Raw genomic sequence first — 22,181 nt, 5'->3', positions numbered from 1 at the left:
AAGGCCCTGCCTGCCACAGACCCTGCGAAGCCCCCGACCTCCTCACTGGCCTGTCCGCCCCCACTGGGCTCCCGCATGGTAGCTTACTTCCCGTTCTGGAACATGCCCAGAACCTTCCTTCTGGGGGGGGGGGGGGGGCAGTCCCGCCTACTCCCCTCTCTGCCTGAAGAGCAGATCTCATTGGCCACGGTGTGCTTCAGGAACGTGTCCCTGACCCCACGTCACCTCCCGGGAGGTTCAGCCCCATGACATGCCCTTGGGCCCACTGTGACATTGGCCCTTTGGGTCTTCCTGACTGGTCTCCGTCAGCACACAGGCTGGGGGCCCCCTTGAGTAGCGCACCTGTGGATGCTGTCCACCAGTGTGCCCAGAGCCAGGCACAGTGCCGGGCACGTGGATGGGAGCACTCGGCATTTACCGGACGGCTGGAAGCTTTTGTGCCATTCTGACGCCCCCACCTTGTCTGCCAGGGGCCGCCGTGGCTTCTCCCTGACCTCTCCCCGGACTGAGACACCCCATGTTTAGAGCCACAAATGACATCTATTTCCCCATCAGGGTCTCCCCTCCAAACACTCAGAACCTCCTCCGGGAGGAAGACTCAGAACGTTCCAGAAACGGGAAGTAAGCCAGCGTGGCCGGAGTGCAGCCAGTTGCGAAGCAGTTTGGGAGGTGAACGGGGTCTGCTCCGTGCGGCACCTGCCGTTTTCCAGCTGCAGGAATTTTCAGCGTCGGGCGAGGTCGTTCCAGGGCTGGTGGGTCACCCAGGCCAGGCCTCAGCTCCCGGCCAGGCCTCTGGGCTTTTAAAAATCATTCAATCTGCAAGACGGGCCCTTTCAACAACACGCCTACACTCACTTAAAAATGGCTGAGCCCAATTTTCCTAAAAAGGAAAGTTGATGTGAAACAAAACGCTTCGGGCAGGGTCTTTGCTGAAGCCTGGGCCACCAAGGACTGCTCAGGGCGGCAGAGTTGCCCCCAGAAGTTGACAACGGAGTCACGGCGGCCGCCGAGCTGGCAGAGCCTTGCGGAGAGCAGAGGTGCCAGACGGGACCAGGGCGAGCTTGTGCCCGTGCCCCGGGGCACTTGAGCCCGTGACACTATGTCAGAGGAACCAAGAAATGGGTGGGGGTGGGGGTGGGGCCGGCCAGGTTGACAGCCGCCGTCTGTTGAGGCCTCTGCCCCCAGGATCCGTCCGTGCGCCCAGGCAGGTGGGGCCGCCTCGGGCTCCCCGAGACTTGTACTTGGAGAGAACCTGGGGTGACCCCTGGGGAGAAGCGAACCCTGGAATGTGGCCCGGAGCCGAGGGGGTCCCACCCTCCTCCATCCCCTAAGGGTGTGTATCCCGCCGCTCAGGCTGTCTTGGATGAACTGTGATTTCAAGGGGGAAAGTCCCTTTGTTCCTTGAGCCGGTGATTAGACGGGGTCACGTCCAAAGTCCCTTCCCGGTGTGCGGGGAGAAGCGGGGGACTCTTGTTCCGATATTCTGATTCTCTGAGACTCTGAGCCGCGTGGCTCTAAGTCCCTGGGAGTCCACCATTCTACCACCTTGTCTGGACCCTCCTCCCAGGCTCCAGGAGTGCCCTGGCCGTCCGCCCCGTCGTCCTGCCCTCTGGTTCCCCACCCAGCTCCAGACCCCGCCTGGAGCCCCAGCGCAGAAGGTGGGCCTGTCTCAAATGAGCTGCACTGACCTTAGACCAAGGCAGGGATCCAGGGGGGCTCCCTGGTAGGTGCCAAGTCCCCTGGGGGCATCTGAACTCCAAGGGGAGTGCCCAGACGGATGGTGGCAGCTCACAGCCCAACCTCCCCCCCGCAGCTGCCGGACCGTGCAGCCAGTCCCTCTGGAACCTCCAGGTTGCTCAACTCACCTTTGCCTGGACTCACCTGCTGTTCCTTCACCATCAGCACCACATACACAGGCACACAGGCGGATATAAATGCACATGCCACATACATGTATGCACACGCACACAGGCACACATGTGGATGTAAATACGCACGCTGCATACGCTTATACGTATATGGGTACATATACACGCATATACACGCACGTGGCGTGTACACACACATATACATACATGTAGATGCACGCACACAAGGTTATTAAGAAATAGCAGAGGGGTGCCTGGGTGGCTCAGTCGGTTGGGGTCCGACTTCAGCCGGGTCACGATCTCGCGGTCCGTGAGTTCGAGCCCCGCGTCGGGCTCTGGGCTGACGGCTCAGAGCCTGGAGCCTGTTTCAGATTCTGTATCTCCCTCTCTCTCTGCCCCTCACCCGTTCATGCCCTGTCTCTCTCTGTCTCAAAAATAAATAAACGTTAAAAAAAATTTTTTTTTTTAAAAGAAATAGAGAACTGCAGTTTAGGACAGGCGAGCTCCGGAAAAACCCTAAGTTTCCCTCATTCGATTCTTTGCTATTCCCAAATAAACCCACTTTGCTGGTGAAATAACTGGATATTTTATTTTTAAGGTTAACAACACACGCACACACACACGTACAACACACACACATATACACACAGACATGCACACCTATGCATAGACACACGCATGCCTACACAAACACATGCACATGCATACACACAAACACATGGGTGAGCACATGCACGCGTGGACGCGCACACACATGGGCGTGCACATGTGCGCGCGCACACACCTGGACACGCACAGGCACGCACGTGCGCACAAACATGGGCGCGTGCACATGCACGCGTGTACGCACAAACACATGGGCGCGCACACATGCACGCACATATGCACACGTGGGCACACACATGCACGCGTGTACGCACAAACATATGGGCACGCACATGCACGCGCGTATGCACACACATAGACACACATGCACACGTGTACGCACAAACACATGGGCGCGCACATATGCACGCGTATACGCACACATGGGCACGCACATGCGTGCGCGTGCACAAACACATGGGCACGCGCACATGCACGCACGTACGCACAAATGCACGCGCATACACATAAACATGTCGTGCACGCACATGCACACACACAGCTCTGGGGTGAGGAGGTACTGCCTGGATTCGTTAGGGCACGGCTGGCACCAGCCCCACCGGCTGCTCTGGGCCATCCTGGCCAGGGCGGGAATTGCAGGCCGCCGGTGCGTGCAGGTAGCCTGAGGCCGTGACCCGGGAAGGAGTCCTGGGTTGGACAGGTCAGGCAGCAGCCCAGTGGGTCACTTCTCCGACCTGCTTTCCTGGGTGACCTCGGTGCCCACCTGTGAATGAGCGTGAGGACTCTTGTCTTCCTCACTCCCGGGGCCGCTCTCTAGGGAGACGCCGTCTGTACCTGAAAACTCAGACTGCAGGGAGCCGTCAGGACACAAGTGGTCTATTCTGAGTCGCCACTGAAACGGGTCCCCGGGGGCGCAGGGAGACAGCTGACATTTCTTGCGCACTTCCTCCCTCCCTCCGTCCCTCCCTCCAGTCCGGCGGCCAGGCGCCGGGGCCCCGGGCAGAAACCGTGCAAGTGCCCCAATCTGTTGGGTGAAGGAGAGCCCACCTCCTTACCTCCCCGCACGCAGCGTACAGCTGTAGCCATGGAAACTGCTGTAACCTTGTGAACAGCTAAAACATATGTATATATTTGGTTTGTTGTTTTTTTAAAACATCAAGCAGATTTCTTTTTTGCGTTTTACACTCCTGTGGGGATGGGCGAGGTCAATACAAGGCGCAAGGCGGTCATAACAGAAGGCGCCCCGCACCTCCCACCCCCTGAGCTCACTCTGCAGGGCTCGGGTCCAGGAAGTTGGGGTCCCCCGTGGGGAGAGCCCCCGAAGGGCCGCTGCTCCCTCCACCTGGGCCTCCCCCAAAACGAGCCAGATTCCACCCAACTCCCATAGAACAGAGTCCTTCCCACACGATTCCCCAACCCATGCACCGATGGGGCCGCTGGAGACCCAAACCCGATGAGAAGAATCTTCCAGCAATAGAGCCAAGCAGCGTGCCCTGGCGAGGAGCCAAGCTGTGATCTTGCCCTCCAGGACTCTGTCGTCGAGAAGAGGAGACGATACTAATGCCACTCTCGTGTTAATTTCGGAAAGAGTTTTGCTGGATAGAAAATTCTAGGTTGGTGTTCCCCCTACTGTAAACCTGCCGCCAGCTGTCTCCTGGCATTCACCGTTTCCACAGCAGTCTGTGCGTGCCTACGTTGTTCCTCACGTGCCTTTTCCTCTGTCTTCGATGTTCACCGTATCACTGGTTTTGGACTATTTTATTAGAATGTTCCTCGGCGTGGCTTCCCTCATGTTTCTTGGGCTTCCGGTTTGTGGAGGGTCTGGGATCCACGATTCCACCAACATTTCTTCTCATGAGTCACCTCTCTGCGCCCGCTTTCCTTCGGGGGCTCCGATCCTCCCCCCGGAGCCCCGCTTCCTCCGTCGGGGGTTTGTCTCTTTGCTGTTACATTGGCTGTTTCTACCTGGGCCCCCAAACCCCCTTCTCCCGCAGCATCGACTCTGATGTTACTCCCACGTGGTGTATTTCTTACCTGAGAAATCTCTAATCTCTAGAAATTCGGTTCGGTTCTCTCTAACGTCGTCTGTGTTTCTGCTTCACGTGCCCAGTTTCTCCTCCCGCGTTCTGACCACGGGGGCGACAGCTGTCGTAACGCTTTCGATGTCCTCGCCTCCTAATTCTGTCATCTGTGCCATTTCTGGGTTAGTTTCGACGGCCTGACTTCTCTCCCCGTTATGGATCGTATCGTTGGCTTCTTGGCAGGCCAGGTAACTTCCCAGCTGGTTGGGAGCCACACCCCTGTGCGGACTTGTGAGCTTTGTTCCGGGCTGTGGCCGTTACTTGGAAACGCTTCGATTCATTCAGCTCCAGCTTTTGGGCTTGTCGGGCAGGACCGGAGCAGCACCCAGTCCCAGCCCTTCTGAGCTCTGTGGCCCGTGCTCCGGGAGGTACGACAGGTGGGAGCAGGACCTCCCCCTGGACCCGCGGGAGCGCCGAGCAGCGTTCTCTAGAATCCTTTCCGATGGTTCTCTCTCAACCTCAGGTAGACTTGACGCACATCCAAAGGTGAGGGATGACGAATCTAGAAGGCATTTCAGGAGGGAGGAGGCATGAAATTGAAGCTGTGAGAAGACAAGCAGGAATGCTCCGTGAAGGCTGTTCAGATGCAGACGGACCCTGCTGTGCAGCCTGGTCTCTGCCGACCCTGTGCCACTTCCTCCTGCCGCTCCTGTGCTCCAGCTCCTGGAGCCCACCTTGCTCTGCCTGCCCCTGGGCCTTTGCACTTGCTGTTTCAAAGGCGGAGACCCAGAGCAGAAACCAGGATGCAGTAGGAGCTTACTAAATATTTGCAGCTGAATTGTTGATAAATGATCGACGCCAAGCACAGAGTAGGGACAGGGAGGGCCACTAGATCCCAGAAGGGGGAGCTGTGTCCATGGCAGGAAGGGCTTACTCAAGGAGCCTACTGACCAACAGCCAGGGGTTTCAATAAGCAGAACTGGAACAGAGTTCAAGGTGCATGGAATGGCATCAGCAAAGGCTCAGAGGCAAGACCGTGCATTTTGTGGTCGGGAGGCCCAGGGAACAAACCTCTCAGGCAGACTGGCTTAAGAAGCATGGCGGCAATAGAAAATGCAGAGCTGAGGAAGAAAATCAGAGACCAGCTCGGAGGGCCAGGGACACGCAGATGTTTGGGGCCTAGACCAGGAGAGTCACGCTCAAGCCTGAGTTCCAGGGGGATTCTTGGCTGTAGTGGGGGGGGGGGGGGGGAGGGAGGGGGCGTCTGCAAAGGCGAACCATGGCTCCGAACGTGCAGACATGAGACACGGGTAGGAAAGCGAACATGGGGCAGTCTCCGTGCAGGGGCTCGCGTAGTTAAAAAATAATCAAAACGACACCTGTTGGCATATTCTTAGAAATGCCCCCCGGCCCCCCGGCCCCCACCTCGCCCCCGAGGTCCCCACTTATCTCTTTGGAAGCTCTCACTGAGCACCCTGGGCTGGGAACTGAGATGGGCCAGGTCCCAGAGCCCACAGCCCAAGAGGAGAGAAGTCACGGGCTTCTGGACAGAAATACAAAGGAGAGGAGGTCAATGAGGGCTCCGTGGAGGCCACCAGCAACTCCAGACCACGGGCAGCATTTAAGGCTCTGGGTCAAGGGTGCACGTCTGGCCTGCCCAACAGTCCAGCTTCCTGAGGGCCAGGAGGAGGCAGGGATGGCGACCCCCACTCACTTCTGTGTCCTCTGTACAGCACAGTGTTTGGCATGCTGCCCGCGCTCATGGTGCTTATGGCAAGGAGGAGAGAGGGAGGGAAGGAAGGAGGGAGGGGGAGAGGATGGAGGAGGGAGGGGAGCTGGAGACAGGCGTTAACATCCTGTTTTAAAGGTGAGGGGACCAGGGCCCGTGGCCACCCTGACCGTAGGGAGGAGAGTTTGAATTCACACCCAAGTCTTCCTGACTCCTAGGCTGAGCAGGGCTGGGAGGGAAAGACCAGCGCCGACCGGCATGAGCCCAGGCTTCCTGGAGGAGGAGGCATCAGAGCTGGGCACGGGCGGTGGGAATCTGTCAGGGGCTGCGGTGAGGGTTCCGTGGGAGAACAGATGTCATCAGCCATGGTGGCTCCAATGACGTGACGGAGGCGGCCGATTCGAGGCCACTGAGCTCCTCAGGAGCTAACGGGCAGGACTGGAGGGACATCGGCTGCAAGGAGGGAAACAGCTGACGTGGGCGCCTCGTCTGGACGGCGGAGCGGGGCCTCGCCGCCGTCGGGTATCTGCCCCTGCTCTCTGCACTTGGGCAAGTTGCATCCCTGCCAAGTGGAGACACCCACCTGGGGGTCCTGGAGCAGTGGGGGCATCCGAGCATGGCGCGGATGGCTGAGTACCGCCCCCCAACCCCTCCCCAGGCCCTGGGGGCGGGATCTAGCACACAACGGGCTGTCGGTGATGGGCTGGGTGCTTGTCCCATCCTGTGAGATGCCAGAGGCAGCCAGCATTTCTGTAAAAGCCCCCCGGCCCCTCATCGGGCCCCCCGTTCTGCCCCTCACTGGCCGTGTGCCCTTGGGCAGGTCACATCACCTCCGCCAGCCCCGGTTTTCTCATCTGTGACACGGGTTAATAATTCCAACCCCAAGGATGATGATCAGGCTTAAACGGGGTGATGCGTGCATTCTCCCCAAGCACCACGAATGCGGGCGTCACCACTGCCCCGCTTTCACGGGTGCGTAAACCGAGGCTCTCCAGGAGCAGTGGGCTTTCCCCGTGGCACACCACCGGAGCAAGAAGGAGCAGAAGCAAACGTGGTCCGGGTCTCCTCAGTCTCCCTCCTTCCCTTGCCCTTTCCAATGAGCCCCTCGACAGCTGGCTTGGTCTTCTTCCCCCAAACTCATCTACGGCTCCAAAGTCTCCCCTCTCCCTTCCCTCCCCACGTGTTCAGCTCCCAAGGGCTCTGCCTTGGCAGGTGATTTAACCCACAGGCACATATAGAGCTCTTGCTGCTTTCCAGGGCCCGTGCATCAAGGTGAGGCTATGCTGTAGCCCTCGTGGGGCTCGCAGTCGACTGGGAAGGCCGGCGAGAAGGCAGCACGCAGTGACGCTGCAGGGTATGGAGGACACGGGCCAGGCCCACGGAAGAAAGAGCAAAGGCTCCCTGCAGGGGGCAGGACCTGAGACCCGTCCCAAAGGACCAGAAGGACTTAGCCACCTGAGAGGCAGCAGGCAGTGGTCCCAGGGGCATCCTGAGTCTAGGGACCGCGGGACAAGGACAGACCTGAGACCGGCATCCGCATCACGGCTCAGTACCCATCCTGCAGCAGACGTGGGTGGTCGGTGCTGGTCCGGTGGAGTGTGGACTCTATTCAGAGGACCTGGGAGGCGTGTGGTCCAGACTTGCCCTGGAGGCGGGGGGCGGGGGGGGGCAGGGGGGCATCATTCAGGACAGTCGTTCCCCAGAGGTGGCCCCTGTCCCAGGAGCATCAGTGTACCCCAGAAACTCCCGGGGGGGGGGAGCCCAGTGGTCCAGAGCCCCCCGGGAACGCTGACGCAGCCCAGGTGAGGACTGGCACTTGGTGGGGAGCCGGCCTGGCCCAGGCCAAGGTGTGGGGCGCACAAGCACGGGGTCGCTGTCCCTGCACACACAGGCGGACAGTGCCAGGGTGGAGTGGTGCACACTGGGAACCCCGTGCTAATCGGATGCAAAGCTTTGTGGAGCGATGGGGGGGGGGGGGGGGGGGGGCGGCGGAGGGGTCGGGGAGAAGCAGAGCAGGGAGACCCCCCCCCGGGGAACCCTGAATCCCCTGGGACGGGGGATCCCTGCTGAGCATCCCTGAGCCCTGTTTGCTCCGTTCTGCCGGGCTGAGACCACGAGGGGTCTACTGAATGTCTTTAGGGCTTCATCAAGCTCGAGGTGCTGAGCCAGGGCGACGGGCAGAGGCCTGGCGTCAGATCTTGACTGTGTTTCCTCCTCGCGTCCAGACCTGGACGCACCACCTTCTCCGGGCCTCAGTTCCCCTGTCTCTGCATGAAGACACTCACGGGGCCTGGGCTGAGTGTACCCATGAGGTTAAGTGACATGTCAAGGGCACAGCCATCGGCTCAGCGCGGGGACACAGTCAGTGTTTAATAAACGGAAACTCCCGTGGTGCCAGCTGCACTCAGTTCTTGGAAGAGGAAGCTGAAAATAAAAATAAAAAATTTAAGTCAAGCAACAGAAAGGGTTTTGCAGACCCAGCGTCTACACATTGTTACTTTTAAGGGAGAGAAGAGGCCAGCGCGGACCAAGGTTGAGCTGCGCCCCCCCATTTCCTGACACGGATTGGGACACCCCAGCCTCACAGAGCTCTTGAAGGCGCACCTCGCCTGCCTTTCTCCCGACGGGGACCCCGCACGGGCCTGGCCCGCGACTCGGTGCCTGCCGCGCCCTCCCCCGCTTGCCCAGGACACCCTGCGGGGGGGGGGGGGGCAGGCAGGCGCGGGAGGTGAGAGCCACAGTGGCAAAGCCCCGTCCCTTCCCTTCCCAAGCTCTGGGCCTGTTCAGCGGGGGCTCACCAATTAGACCCCAGTTCGTTTCGGATCCCCCCCCCCCCCCCCGTTTGAGAGCTCCTTCTGTGTCCTTGCACTATGCTGACCCCTAGCGACAGGAGGGCCACAAAACGTGGTGAACCAGGTTCCTGCCTTCATGGGGCTTATCGTCCGTCTGTCCAGTGGGCAAGGAGGAGAGAGCGCCCCTGTCCCCGCCCCCCTTCTTTAGGCAAGCCGTGTAGGGGGGAGCCAGGAGAAGGGGGAAAAGACAAGACACCAGCTTTGGGGTGGCACACCCAAGTTCACCCCCAGCTCCCTCACCCCGGACCATGTGACCTCCATGCAGCTCTCTGGCTCCATTTCCTTGTCTGTAAAATGGGGTGATGATACCTGCTCAGACTCTCCTAGGGATTAGAGATGTTGGTGGAGACTGTCACTCCCTGCTGGGCACAGGGGGTGCTCAGGACAGGACAGTGTGCTTATTACTAATGTGAGGTACCGGGGAGCCACCCAGGGTGTTTGAGGGAGGCAGTGACCCGTCCAGACTTAGGTTCAGGAGCCCCAGTGGGGCGGCATGGGCGGGAGGGCAGGGTAAGAACCTCTGGGCGGCCTCTTTGCTAAAGGGTGGATTTCTCTGTCGCGTTGGAGTCGCACGGGTGTGAACTGTCCTCACAGACACATGTACATCTTTCAGACAGATCACAGGACGTCAGACAGGAGAGGTCTGGGGGCTGCTGGGGCCCCAGGGCCAGACACTGCTGAGCTCAACAACATCAGACACGGGGTGCCTCGCCTCCTCCCCTCCCCCACCGCCCCCACCACCTTGGGGCCGGAGGGGGCAGGTCAGGGTCGCTGGCCTGTGCTCAGCCCTCATTCTGTGGCAGGCATCCAGGGTCACCCTGGGTAGGTCTCCTTGTCTGGAGGGCACAGCCACCCATCTGCACAGACAGGGCACGGCCACACGCTCCCAGCCCTCCATACCACCAAGCCTGGTCCCCATGGAGCCGGGGGATCCGGCCTCATTTGACCGCATGCCTCAGCGCACCCCGACTGGCCACTCCTCTGGAAGCAGGACGGTGTGCTGAGGCGGGGCCTCCAGGACCAACCGCAAGAATGACAGTGTGGTAGCCTGCCTTGTAGGTGCCCCCTGGCCTGGCCCGATGTGCTGCCCACTGGCCCGATGTGCTGCCCACTGCCCCCGAAGGGCCGGGGGGACCCCAGGTGACCCTGGCATGGCTCTGTGGCAGAGGGAAGGAAGGGCTACCTCCCGTGGCTCTCTGCCTTCCCAGAGGTGCCTGAGGCAGGGGACAGCAAGTGCCTGGGGACCGTGCCCGAGGGGGCAGGAAGGCCACCCAGCTGGGGGTGCCCTCTTTCCCCAGGCAGTGGGGATGCCGAGCCCCCTGGCCAGTCCAGGTCGGGCGAGGCAGCTCCCTCCAGTTTCCTGGCCGTGGCCCAGGCCCCCCAGCCCCCCAGGGCCCAGGGTCTGCCCTGAATCCTCTCCCTGTAGTCCACGGCCTCGGCTCTGCAGCCGTGAGGGGGCACAAAGACAAGGTGTCCGTCTGATGGACTTTTCTGCTGGCTCGGTGCGTTGTTTTTCTCTTCCGGCCTCGGTTTACCCCTAGGCTGTGTGGGTGGGGGGATTTTGCAAAGAAATGCATCTGCTCCCTGCATCCCCCACGGCCTGGGGAGTGCGGGTGGGGCAGCCACCCCGGGGGGGGGGGGGAGCCGTGGGGCGAAATGAGAGGGACACACCACCCCCCTTCTCACGGGCGCTCCCGGCTCTGCTGGGTCCGTCCTGGAAATTTCGATTCATTCTTCAAGAGCTCACCGTCCCTGTGAGCATCGAGTGTCTGTTGTGAGCATCGGGCTGGGCTGGGCTGGGCGGTGGGAACGGAGCGGGGAACCACCTGCTCTCACAGCGCTGGCCCCAGGCGGGGGGACGGGGTGGGGGTCTTCGGCGGGGGTCTGGGGAGAACTGCTACAAGTCTATGAGCCCCCAAGAAAGCCAGCAAGATAGCGCGGGCCTTGTGCTCGTCCCGCGGTCCCTCACGGAGCCCAGGCCGCGAAGCAGGCCAGCCCAGGGCATCCCCGGCTTCCTGAACACCAGGCCCCCCTGCCACGGGCGCGCTCCGGCCCCGGCCTGCCCTGCCGGTGGGCGCGGGTCTGGCTCGCGGGGGCCCCGCACCAGGTGGGCCTGCATTTCTGAGGAGCTTGGAGAGGAGATCTCCAGGCGCCGCTGGGAACTGCCCGTCCAGGCCGCCAGCCCAGCCCAGCCAGCCGGGCTCTGGAGAATATCTCTGAGACCAGCCACAGTGCTGCCGAGCACTTCCCCGTCTATTTATTACCAAACACAGGAATCTGGGAGCCCGCGGAGCGTGAAATTAGGAACAAATGTGGAGGAGGTCTAGACAGGAACTGCGCGGACGCGCTCGCTCGCGGACCACGGGGCCCTCCGGCTTCTAGGTAGCAGGAGCGCTTTTGTAACCAGACAGATGTGTTTGTGGAGGAAAAGGCGTGCCGGCTCTCCGTAAGCCCTTGCCGAGACGGCGGGATGGGGAAAGGCCTGCGGGGCGGCAGGAGCCTAAGCCCGGCTCCCCCAGCCTCAGTCTCCCCATCTGGAAGTGAGCGGCACCATCAACGCTCGGTCGCGAGGGCTGCTTACTAAACGAGCGGATTCCAGGGCCCCCGTGCCGATCCGCCGAGGCCGTGCTTGCCAGGCGCCCCTGCATCCTGGTGCCTGGCGGGCTTGGAAGTCACTGGTCGAGACGAGCCAGAGGCCCGGCCGGCGTGCAAGGACGCAGGGCTTGGCCTCTCCTTGGCGCCCCCAGGAGCACCGGGCACCTCAGGTGAACGCGGCGGACAGAGGCCTTCCTTTGGCACAGCCCGGTGCCCTGTGCCGCGCGGGGCTCGAGGGGAGCAGGGAAATGGAAGCGTCTGAAGCCAAGCGCAGGACGTGCCGTCCAGATGGCAGGCACGCGGGGTCTTGTGCCGGGGGAGGGGGCTCCGTGGGGGGGAGGCAGGTGGAGGGCTGGCGTCTGGCTCTGAGGCCAGGTGTTTCCTGCGCCCCGCCCCCGCCACCACCCCTGGCAGGAGACGCCCGGGGCTCGTAAAGCAGCCGGCTCCCCACACCCGCCTGCTGTGCCCGCCGGAGGGGGGTGGCGCTCTCCACAGACTGGGAGTGGAGGTGGGGGTGCACAGACGGGCCGTCCCTCCGCCTGTCCCTGGAAAACTCCAGGGTGGGGACAGGGAAGTAAAGCCGTTTATAAAGCTTTAAAACCGTTTATGGTCCCAGGGGGCAGATTAACAATTCAGCGCGATCCTGGCCAAACCGTCTTGGCTGGCAGGGGCGGCGAAGACTTCAGGGAGAGCCGAGGAGGGACCGCGTGTCAGAGGCCTCCTCCAGCCTGTCACTGGGCCTGCCAGCACCTCTCTGCCTCCAGCCTTTGCTTTGCTGTCCCTCCTCCCACAGCCGCCCCCTCCTCTGCCAGCCCAGCCAGTCCATCCTCCCAGGAAGCCCCCGGTGGGCATCTCGGTGTGGTGCCACCTGTGTGGAGCCCTGCCCCCCACTGGAATCCCCCGTTGGCCTCTTGGGCACTCAGCATGGCCCTGCTCAGGACGCAAGTGTCCAGGGAGCGGCCACTGGGCCGGCCCGGCGTCCTCCGGGCCCCCAGAAAAGCACGCGTCCACGTGTCTGCGGCTCTCACCTCTCCCACCCTGGGCAGTGACGTCATGCCCATAATACAATGACAAGGAAACTGAGGCCCGAGAGAGGCCTCTGACCCAGGGTGGCCAGCAAGTGTATGGCAGGACTTTCCTCGCTTGCCCCCCCCACCCCCAATCTTGGGCAGGACGAGGGCCCCTCAGGCTCATCACCATGGTGTCCGGTGGGACAGAGTCCCCAGGCACAGGAAGGAGGTCTGAAAGGGGACAGTCCGGCTAGGACAGCAGGTATGAGAATCGGAGAAACAGGCCTCTGGCTGCCGTTCTGCTGACTCACTGTGTGAGGTCATGGTTGGGTCCCGCCTGGCCCCACACTGTCCTCGGCCTCTCCGTTCCCACCCAACTGTACTAAATGGAGGAGTGGGACATCCCAGCACTGGCATTTCGAGGTTAGAGAAGTTCAGGAAGGCTTCCTGGAGGAGGAGGAGAAGGAGGAGGAGGAGAAGACACGCTCTGGGCCCGGCTGGCAGGGTAGGCTCTGCAGAGGCAGAGGGAAGGGCATCCTGGGGGTGAGCACAGCCACGGCAGAGCGGTGGCAGGAGGGTGGGGCCGAAGGAGGCCGTGTCGCTCTTAGGGGCTGTTCGGAGTTAACTATGGACTGATGTCAGGCCGGGGCCCCAGAAGAGCCGCCAGCCGCGTGCGCGTCTGCTGGCCGGGCCTGGCCCCGGGTCTGGCGCCCCGTCGCGGGTGTCGCTGCCCCTCGGCAGGCGCGTATCTGCAGAGCGAGGCTGAGACACTCCAGCTGGACGTGGCCCGGGTGTCGGAGCTGGGGCTGCTGACAGCCCCGGGCGCCTGGCCTGCACCGGCACCCGTCCCACCACACCACCAGGCTGACTGCCGCCGGAGGGGCCCCGACAGCCGGGCCGAGCAAGGGGCCTTCCGTATCTCAGACCTGGGAGAGAGGCCCCACGGCCACCACGGCCACTCCCCAGCACCCTCTGGGACCTGCCAGGGGAGCCCGAGCCAGACACGGACCCAAATACTGACAGTAACAGCCGGAGCACGGCACCCCGGCCGGCCGGGGGGGACACTTGGTGCTCTCTTGGCCGTGCAGAGGGGAAGACTGAGGCACGGACACATGGAGGCGTTTGAAGCCCCGTGTTGAGGGCAGCGCCAGGCTGGCTCCAGGGGGTCTGCTGGGTGCTGGGGTGTTGGGGCCGCCGAACTGCCCAGCAGAGTCTAATCCCTGCACGCTCTCTCTCGAGCTGAGTAAGTTCTCCCACTGATGAAGTAGGAACACAATTACCGTCTGGGGTACAAAGAGCCGAAACCCCAGCAAAGGTGACATAGTCACAGAATGAGTCGCTCTGCAGATGCGGGGGGCGGTGGAGGGGGGGGGGGAGATGTAATCCCGCCAGTCAGGGTCTCAGGAGGGGTCCTGCCTGACAAGCACCAGCAGGACAGTGGCGATGCTGGTACCCCCTGGGCCTGGGAGGCCCCGGATCCCAGGTGGCCGGCAGTGGGGCAGGTATGGCTTCCGGCTGCAGGGGGACCCGTCTGCCGGAAGGGTGTGCATTGACCAGCCCGCCCCAACCCGCCTCCTCATCCGCAGAGTCCCAGTGCCCGCTCTGCCCTCCCGCGGCACCACACACGTTAGGGGTCCATCCCGCTGCCTGGGGTCCATCCCTCTGCCTGGCGTCCATCCGGCTGCCTGAGGTCCATCCCGCTGCCTGGGGTCCATCCGGCTGCCTGAGGTCCATTCCCGCCGCCTGGGGTCCATCCCGCCGCCTGGGGTCCATCCGGCCGCCTGGGGTCCATCCCGCCGCCTGGGGTCCATCCGGCCGCCTGGGGTCCATCCCGCCGCCTGGGGTCCATCCCGCCGCCTGGGGTCCATCCCGCCGCCTGGGGTCCATCCAGTTGCCTGGGGTCCATCCCTCTGCCTGGAGTCCATCCGGCCACCTGGGGTCCATCCGGCCGCCTGGGGTCCATCCCGCCGCCTGGGGTCCATCCCGCCGCCTGGGGTCCATCCGGCCGCCTGGGGTCCATCCCGCCGCCTGGGGTCCATCCGGCCGCCTGGGGTCCATCCCGCCGCCTGGGGTCCATCCCGCCGCCTGGGGTCCATCCGGCCGCCTGGGGTCCATCCCGCCGCCTGGGGTCCATCCGGCCGCCTGGGGTCCATCCCGCCGCCTGGGGTCCATCCGGCCGCCTGGGGTCCATCCCGCCGCCTGGGGTCCATCCGGCCGCCTGGGGTCCATCCCGCCGCCTGGGGTCCATCCAGTTGCCTGAGGTCCATCCCTCTGCCTGGGGTCCATCCGGCCACCTGGGGTCCATCCGGCCGCCTGGGGTCCATCCCGCCGCCTGGGGTCCATCCCGCCGCCTGGGGTCCATCCGGCCACCTGGGGTCCATCCCGCCGCCTGGGGTCCATCCCGCTGCCGCCTTCTGGCCACGTCAGGTGAAGGCTGGGGTGAGCTGTGGTATCCCGTGAGCCCCACAGGAGGGAAGGGCGCGGGGGAGTGAGGCCAACATCTGCCTGCTTTGCTTTGCTTTGCTTTGCCTCACCTCAGCAAAAAGCGTGAAACGCATCTGGACGGCGGGCCTGGCCCCTGCCCAGCCCCATCCCCCACCGCCAGCACACCCTGCTCCCTGGATCCGGCCCCAGGTCGGCCTGCACCCTTGGTGGGGCCGGCAGGCCAGCTGGCCTCAGCCGCCCTGGGGGCCAAGGTGGGTGGGAGCCGCCTGGCAGGACGCCCAGGAATGTGGGGGTCCCTGGGGCTCCTGCTTTGTCTGTCTGTGTGGCCTGTGCTGTGTCTTCCTGACTCGGGCCCGCCTGCATCTGCCTGTCTGCACCTCTGTCTGAATTCGGAGCCGTCTGTGAGTCTGTGTCTCATCGGCTCATCACTTTGGGTCTGTACAGATCTGCCTTTCTGTCTGCCTATCCGTCCGGAGTCTGGGTTCCCATCCCAGCTGCTGCCTGGGGGTGAGCACAGCCAGGGCAGAGGGGTGGCGGGGCCGAAGGAGGTCACCCTTAGGGGCTCTTCGGAGTTAACTGTGGACTGATGTCTAGGCGCCACCAGCCGCGTGCACGTACAGGGGTGCAGCCCCTCGCTCCCCACGTACCAGCTGCTCAGATCTTGAGTCTGAAAATCCCGTGTCAATTCTCACACGTTCCTGGAAGGGGGAAAAAACGGGCCCAGATTCCAGCAAGTCTTTGGCAAGGGTTATCAAAAGCTTGAGAAACGTGCACACCGTAAAACCCTTCCTTGCACATTCCTGTCATCTCAAGGAGTAGGAAACAGTGCAAATGGCCACCCATAGAATGTGCTGTGCAGGCGGGGCTTCCCCCACACTGCGGAGTGCGGTGCGGCTACGAAAAGGAGCCAGGTTCTGGAGGGGTCCCTGGGGACGTTCGGAGTGACCGGGGAGCATATTGTACACGTAGTGACAGACCGCTCGGTGAAGCAGGGGAAGGTACAGGAAGTCTATACAGGATGCCATTTTAGCTTCAGAGAAGGGAGGAAGGGTCTATTTGCTTATATTTTTAGAAAGAGGCAGAGGGGAGCGCCTGGGTGGCTCCGTCGGTGGAGGTCCAACTGGCTCAGGTCATGATCTCATGGCTCATGCGTTCAAGCCCCGTGTCGGGCTCTGTGCTGACGGCTGGGGGCCTGGAGCCTGCTTCGGATTCTGTGTCTCCGTCTCTCTCTGCCCCTCCCCCGCTCACACACACTCTTTCTCTCTCAAAGATAAACATGGAAGGAAGGAAGGAAGGAAGGAAGGAAGGAAGGGAAAGAGGCAATGGGGAGATGAATCCAGAACCAAGTAAAATTGTTCCCTCTGGGGCAGAGCAGGGGAGTGACAGGAAGTGAGACCCCTGAATGTACCTGGTTTTATGCTTTTGACTTTGGAACCGAATGTTTTCTACAATTAAGATGCAAAATTAAACCAATTTTTTAAAAAGGGAAGAACTAACTGGAATGAATGAACCTGAGTATCGAGTGGATAGAAAAACCATACTAAGAATTATTTCAAGTGACTGAAATAGTCTTGTTACGGGGCGCCTGGGTGGCGCAGTCGGTTAAGCGTCCGACTTCAGCCAGGTCACGATCTCGCGGTCCGGGAGTTCGAGCCCCGCGTCGGGCTCTGGGCTGATGGCTCAGAGCCTGGAGCCTGTTTCCGATTCTGTGTCTCCCTCTCTCTCTGCCCCTCCCCCGTTCATGCTCTGTCTCTCTCTGTCCCAAAAATAAATAAACGTTGAAAAAAAAAAAAAAAAGAAATAGTCTTGTTACTATCCACTGCTGAGGGGGTGAGAACAAAAAGAGAACAAATAAATATGTTCTGTTCAGTGGACATGTTAGTAAAAATATGGGTACTGTTATTTTTAAGTTATTATATAGAATAGGGAAAAACTAATAAGGAATAAAGTGAATAGAAACTTATGCTTTATTTTTCTCTTCCTAAAAAAAAAAAAAAAAAGTATTCCTTGGTTGGGACACCTTGTACCTAAAAGCAAAATGTCGGGGCACCTGGGTGGCTCAGCCAGTTAAGCGACCGGCTTCGGTTCAGGTCATGATCTCACGGTTCGTGGGTTCGAGCCCCGCGTCGGGCCCCGTGCTGACAGCTCAGAGCCTGGAGCCTGCTTCCGATTCTGTGTCTCCCTCTCTCTCTGCCCCTCCCCAACTTGTGCTCTGTCTCTCTCTGGCTTTCAAACATAAAAAAACATTACAAAAAAATGTAAAGCAAAATGTCACCAAGGATTAGTGGGGGTCCCATCAAAGTAACACAGGGGCCATTGTGGAGGGACCTCCAACCCCAGAGTCCCAATGGGATCATTTGAACATTAAAAAGTAGATGCGGACTGAACGACATTAAACATATAAAAGTCCGTGAGATCACAGGGGTACTAGAAAACCACCACAAACCTCTTGGGGGTACCCCCCTCTTCTGAAAGTTGATACAGAGCTGAGCACCTGAGCCTTTCCTCTGCACGCTGTATTTTAGGATAACCACGTAGGTACTAGGGAAAGTTCTTCAGAGAAGGACCAGGGCTAGTCAATGCAGAAGAGACAGACTTCTTGCAAAGCCACTCTTTGCGGCCCCCTAATTGAATAATGGATCTAGGACACAATCCCCGAGGGCTGGTAAGTCGATCAGGTGGAGGGCCAGTGGGGGAACTGACAGCAGCTGGACCTGCCGGCCGTTGATCTCAACGTGGCGGCAGGCGGGACAGAGTCACAGCCCCCGACGGTGACGCGGTAGGAAGCCAGTTTAGAAGACAAAATAGCGCCAGAGTGTCCGAAGCCACTCGAGGAAACCCAGCCAGCTCTAGTACATGGAAAATTCTGTGAAGATAAACGACCCAGTTTCTTCTATAAACAACACCGGCGGGGTGCGTAGGGCGAGAGTGGAGGGAACAGAACTGTTCTAGAGTCAAAAGAGCCAAATGTAACTGGGTCCTGATTTGAGCAAAGCAACTGTAAAAAGACATTTTGGAGCTGAATGAAGGAAGCTGAACACAGACAGGGCGTTTATGGTTTTGTTTTGTTTTTTTTAAGTCTTCATCTGTCAGCTTTTGCACTGAAGGATTTATGAGTAAACTGACACGCTCCAGGATTTCCTTTAATGCGCTCAATCGCCCCCCCCCCCACACACACACACTGCCCCCCCTGCAAAAGAAAATGAGGGATGGCCAGTCGAGGCAGGGGTGCCCGAGCCAGCGACTACTGGCCTGTGGGAGATGACCGTCAGGCACGAGGGAACTTTGCAAGCCAGGTGTTAAACCCCTGAAACAGGCCGTCGCGAGGACGGACATCGCAAGAGCCTACGAGGTAGGATGCTTTTTTTCTAGAACCGGTTTCTCAGCGCCCGGACGGATGGAAAAACTAACACAAGTGCAGCTGGTGACACGTGCTCGTTCTCTCTGCCTTTGTGTGACATTTTCCACGATGAAGAGTTTACAAAGGGCCTGTCCCTTGGCCTAGAAATCCCCCTTCTAGGAACTTCTCCTGAACAGGTAATCGCAGCCGGCCGTGTAGCTCAAATGGCTCCCATCACTTAGCTGCAAAAACACTTACTAAAACAGCCACTTAAAGTATTGTTTTTTTAATGTAAACAACCTAAATATCAAAAAAAAAAAAAAAAAAAAAAAAAAGGATTGGTTTTCAGTCGTGAAAGACGACAAAAGTTCTGTTGAGTATTTACCACCACCGAACCCGCACACTTAAAAACGGGCGTGATGGTGAACTTCACGTTATGTGTGTTTCACCACCACTGGACGGGTTGCGTCAGACGACGGGACGTGGCTAGAAGCGATGTCGCGGAAGGAAATGCAATGATCTGGAAAAATAAGGACGATCTTGTTCGGTTACAAAACCATATGTTCAGCTTGACTGTGTTTGGGTGAATTTAGAAATGCGTGAGCTTGGGAGAGCCAGCCTGGAAGGGCGCCATTCCCTGAAAGCGTGCTACGCTCAGTGCCGAGATGCGTGCGCACGAAATCTTCACGGGAGCCCCGCGAGCCAGGCTGGGGCGTCCTGTTAGCATCGCCCTCTCCAGACGTGGAACGCAGGGCCCGGAGACGGAGGGGCAGGGCCGGCCTGCCCTGCACCGCGGCCCAGCCCCAGCCCCTGCCTCTTGCGCACATGCCCCGGGGGGGTTCTATTTGCCCCTCTGGGCTAGTCTCCTCGACTTTCTAAACCAGAAGGGGTGGCTCTTGCAAGGAGGAAGCACTGATGTGGGACACCTGGTGATGTGTGTTGCAGGCTGTTGATGGAGAAGGGGGCGGATGACAGCCGGGACCGTGGTCATCACTGGGGGCATCTTGGCGACTGTGATTCTGCTCTGTATCATCGCTGTTCTGTGCTACTGCCGGCTCCAGGTACCCCCGGGGGCGCTGAGGGAGGCTCGAGGAGGGCTGGGGCCCCGCAAGAGGGGAAGGGGCGCCCCGGCCTGGGTCCCACCTGCCAGGGTTCACCCCTCCCAGGGCTTCCCAACCCGCCCCCCCCGCAGGGTGAGGCCGCGGAGGCTCAGGGAGGGGAAGGGACTTGGCCGACGGCGCACGCAGCTGCCAAGCGGGAGAGCAGCAGGAGTGAGCGTCTGGGCCCCGCTTCTGGCCCCCTGGGCTCTCCCTTCCCTACCCACACCGGACGGCCCTCCGAGTGCCCCCCAACCCCGAGAGCAGGCCCAGGCAGCACAGCACAGAGCCCATCTTCAGGCTGCCTGGCCCTCCTGTGCCTCGGTTTCCCCGCCTGCACAGCTTGCCGTGGGGATCGGCCGGGCGTCTGGCCGCATGCGTGCGTGCGTGCGCGCGCACGCGAGGGCGGGCGGGCCGCGGGTCACCAGCCCTCTGCCCGCAGTACTACTGCTGCAAGGAAGAGTCGGAGGAGGACGAGGAGGAGCCTGACTTCGCCGTGCACGCGAACCCGCCTCCGCTGCCCTGCGGCCGCAGCCTGGTGCTCACCAACGGGCCGGCGCTCTACCCGGCCGCCTCCACCTCCTTCAGCCAGAAGAGCCCGCAGGCCCGCACCCTCTGCCGCAGCTGCTCCCACTACGAGCCGCCCGCCTTCTTCCTGCAGGAGCCCGAGGACGAGGACGTGCGCAACGGCGGCGAGCGCGTGGCCTACCAGAGCGTCAGCCAGGAGGACGCCGAGCCGCCGCCGGGGGCCTTCGGGGGCCTGCAGGCGCTCAACCCCAACCGCCTCTCGGCCATGCGGGAGGCCTTCTCCCGGAGCCGCAGCATCAGCACCGACGTCTGAGCAGCCCCGCCCGCCCGACGGGCCCCCAGACCATGGTGGGGTCCCCGGGGCGCGTCAGCCTGGCCCCGGGCCGGGACCGGGGCCCCGCCCAGCCCTCCGCGCCTCCCTGTCCCCACGGGGGCCGGTCGGGGAGCTCCGCGGCTCGCTGCAGGGATAGGGCCCAGTGAGCACAAGGTGGCCGCCGGGGGTAGGGGGTGCGGGGCCTGGGGCTCCCAGGCGGGCGGGCACAGGTGAGCTCCCAGGTGTCAGTCCGCAGGGCAAGGCAGGGCTCTGGGGCCTCGACGCCAGGCTCCTGACGCTGAAGCTGCCGTCCAGCAGAGCTGCAGGGGGAAAGTGGCTTCCACCTCAGCCCCAGCAACTTGGCCGTCGCTGGCTGTGAGGCCGGGCCTGACCTCACCCCCCAACACACACACACACACACACACACACACACACACACACACACACACACACCCAGCCCCGGCCGCCGCCCCCAAGCCTCAGCCGCGATGCCACTGGCCCGGTAGCACAAGCCCTCCCTGGCTATTGCAGACCAAGTATTAAGTCCCAGAACGGCGGGGGGTGGGGAGCACCCCCCCCTCCCCCCGCGCCCTCCCGCTCACACGCACATCCTTGGCTTCCGGTGCCAAGCTGCGGAGACGCTCTTTGGGCTGGCCTTCCTGCAGATGTCCCGGAAGTTTCAGGGGCAACCAGGCCCTCGGGATTCACAGCCCCAACTGGCTTTTTGGTGAAAGAGGGAGGCACAGAGGGTAGAGGCGGCCACGGGCCAACCACCTGCTGTGGGAGCACCCGCACTGAAACAGGCACCCCGTTCCAAAGTCCAGGTGTGGTGGGGGGCACAGGGCGGGGAGCAGGACCTAACAGACCCACTTTCTCCCCATGAGGCCTGCGACAGGCCCTCCCACCCGCTGGGCCTCAGCATCCAGAGCCCTTTGAGCTCTGGTCCCGGGGGAGACCGACCAGAACTCCCCCACCCCACCCCCCGTTTCTCAGGAGGATCTGGGAGCAGAGCCCCAGATCCTGCTCTCGCTCCACGTCCGACCTCAACTGAGCCCACTCTCCTCCAAGCTCCCAGCAGGGCTGAGGTCTCCCTGGGAGCCCCTCTCTAGCTCCCTCCCTCTGCTGGGGAAGTGATGCTCAGCGGTCACCCCAGGGAAGTGACCAGGGGCACGGGGAACGCAGCTCCCCCACCGGCCAGGGGCGAGATCTCCTCCTGCACAGCAGGGCCCCAGAGGCAGGGTAGCCGCTGTCTGCCAGGCTCCTCGGCGAAGCCACCTTCCTAAAAGACAAAGCAGCCTTTGAGGGCCCCTGAGCCGAGGACAGCCCAAGCACCTGCCTCTTGCTGAATGCCCCAGAGTCGTCCGGACGTGAGCAGAGTTAGGGAGGGCTTACTGTTTTCAGCTTTCTCTGTTAACTTTCTCCTTCCGTTCACCTCCAGCCTCAGTTGGGACACGCTAATGGAATCCACCCCCAGCTTCCCTGCAGCCCAAGCTCTCCTCCTTTGTGGAACCCCATGAGTTTGTTTTGCGCATTTGCTTGGGGGGTGGGCTGGGGTGGGGGGCGAGCACCAGGAGGCGGCACTTCCTGTGGCTGTTCTGTTCCGGTTTCCTGTTTCCTTCCCTGGTCTCTGTTCTCTGTATAGATGCATAGATCCACTTAAAATGAGGTGAACACTCATCCCTGCGAGTTCATGCAGCTGCACTGTGGGGACCCGCGGGGAGCTGCGTGCTCCCCGAGAAAAGAGAAAGCCAATAAAACTCATCTCCAGCACCACCAA

At 61.4% G+C, this 22,181-nt stretch overlaps 1 protein-coding gene and 1 long non-coding RNA gene across 3 annotated transcripts in view; one reads left to right on the top strand and one right to left on the bottom strand.

The window, feature by feature from the left end:
- FAM163B (family with sequence similarity 163 member B) overlaps positions 1–22,181 on the top strand; it is a 31,272-nt gene extending 9,091 nt beyond the window's left edge. For both annotated transcript variants that reach the window (XM_045467453.1, XM_045467452.1), the window contains 2 exons: positions 19,412–19,527; positions 20,006–22,181. In XM_045467453.1, the coding sequence (XP_045323409.1) occupies positions 19,435–19,527; positions 20,006–20,404 (492 nt within the window). In that variant the 5' untranslated portion in view covers positions 19,412–19,434 and the 3' untranslated portion in view covers positions 20,405–22,181. The remainder of the gene's footprint in view (positions 1–19,411; positions 19,528–20,005) is intronic.
- On the bottom strand, positions 3,572–14,322 carry LOC123592452. The gene is made up of 2 exons (XR_006709782.1): positions 8,510–14,322; positions 3,572–7,869 (listed from the first exon to the last, which is right to left on the bottom strand). It is a non-coding gene; the product is annotated as an uncharacterized LOC123592452 (long non-coding RNA).

Source organism: Leopardus geoffroyi, chromosome D4 (genome assembly GCF_018350155.1).
Source record: "Leopardus geoffroyi isolate Oge1 chromosome D4, O.geoffroyi_Oge1_pat1.0, whole genome shotgun sequence".
NCBI classification, from domain to species: Eukaryota; Metazoa; Chordata; class Mammalia; order Carnivora; family Felidae; genus Leopardus; species Leopardus geoffroyi.
This window is presented reverse-complemented; position numbering and strand designations above follow the sequence as displayed.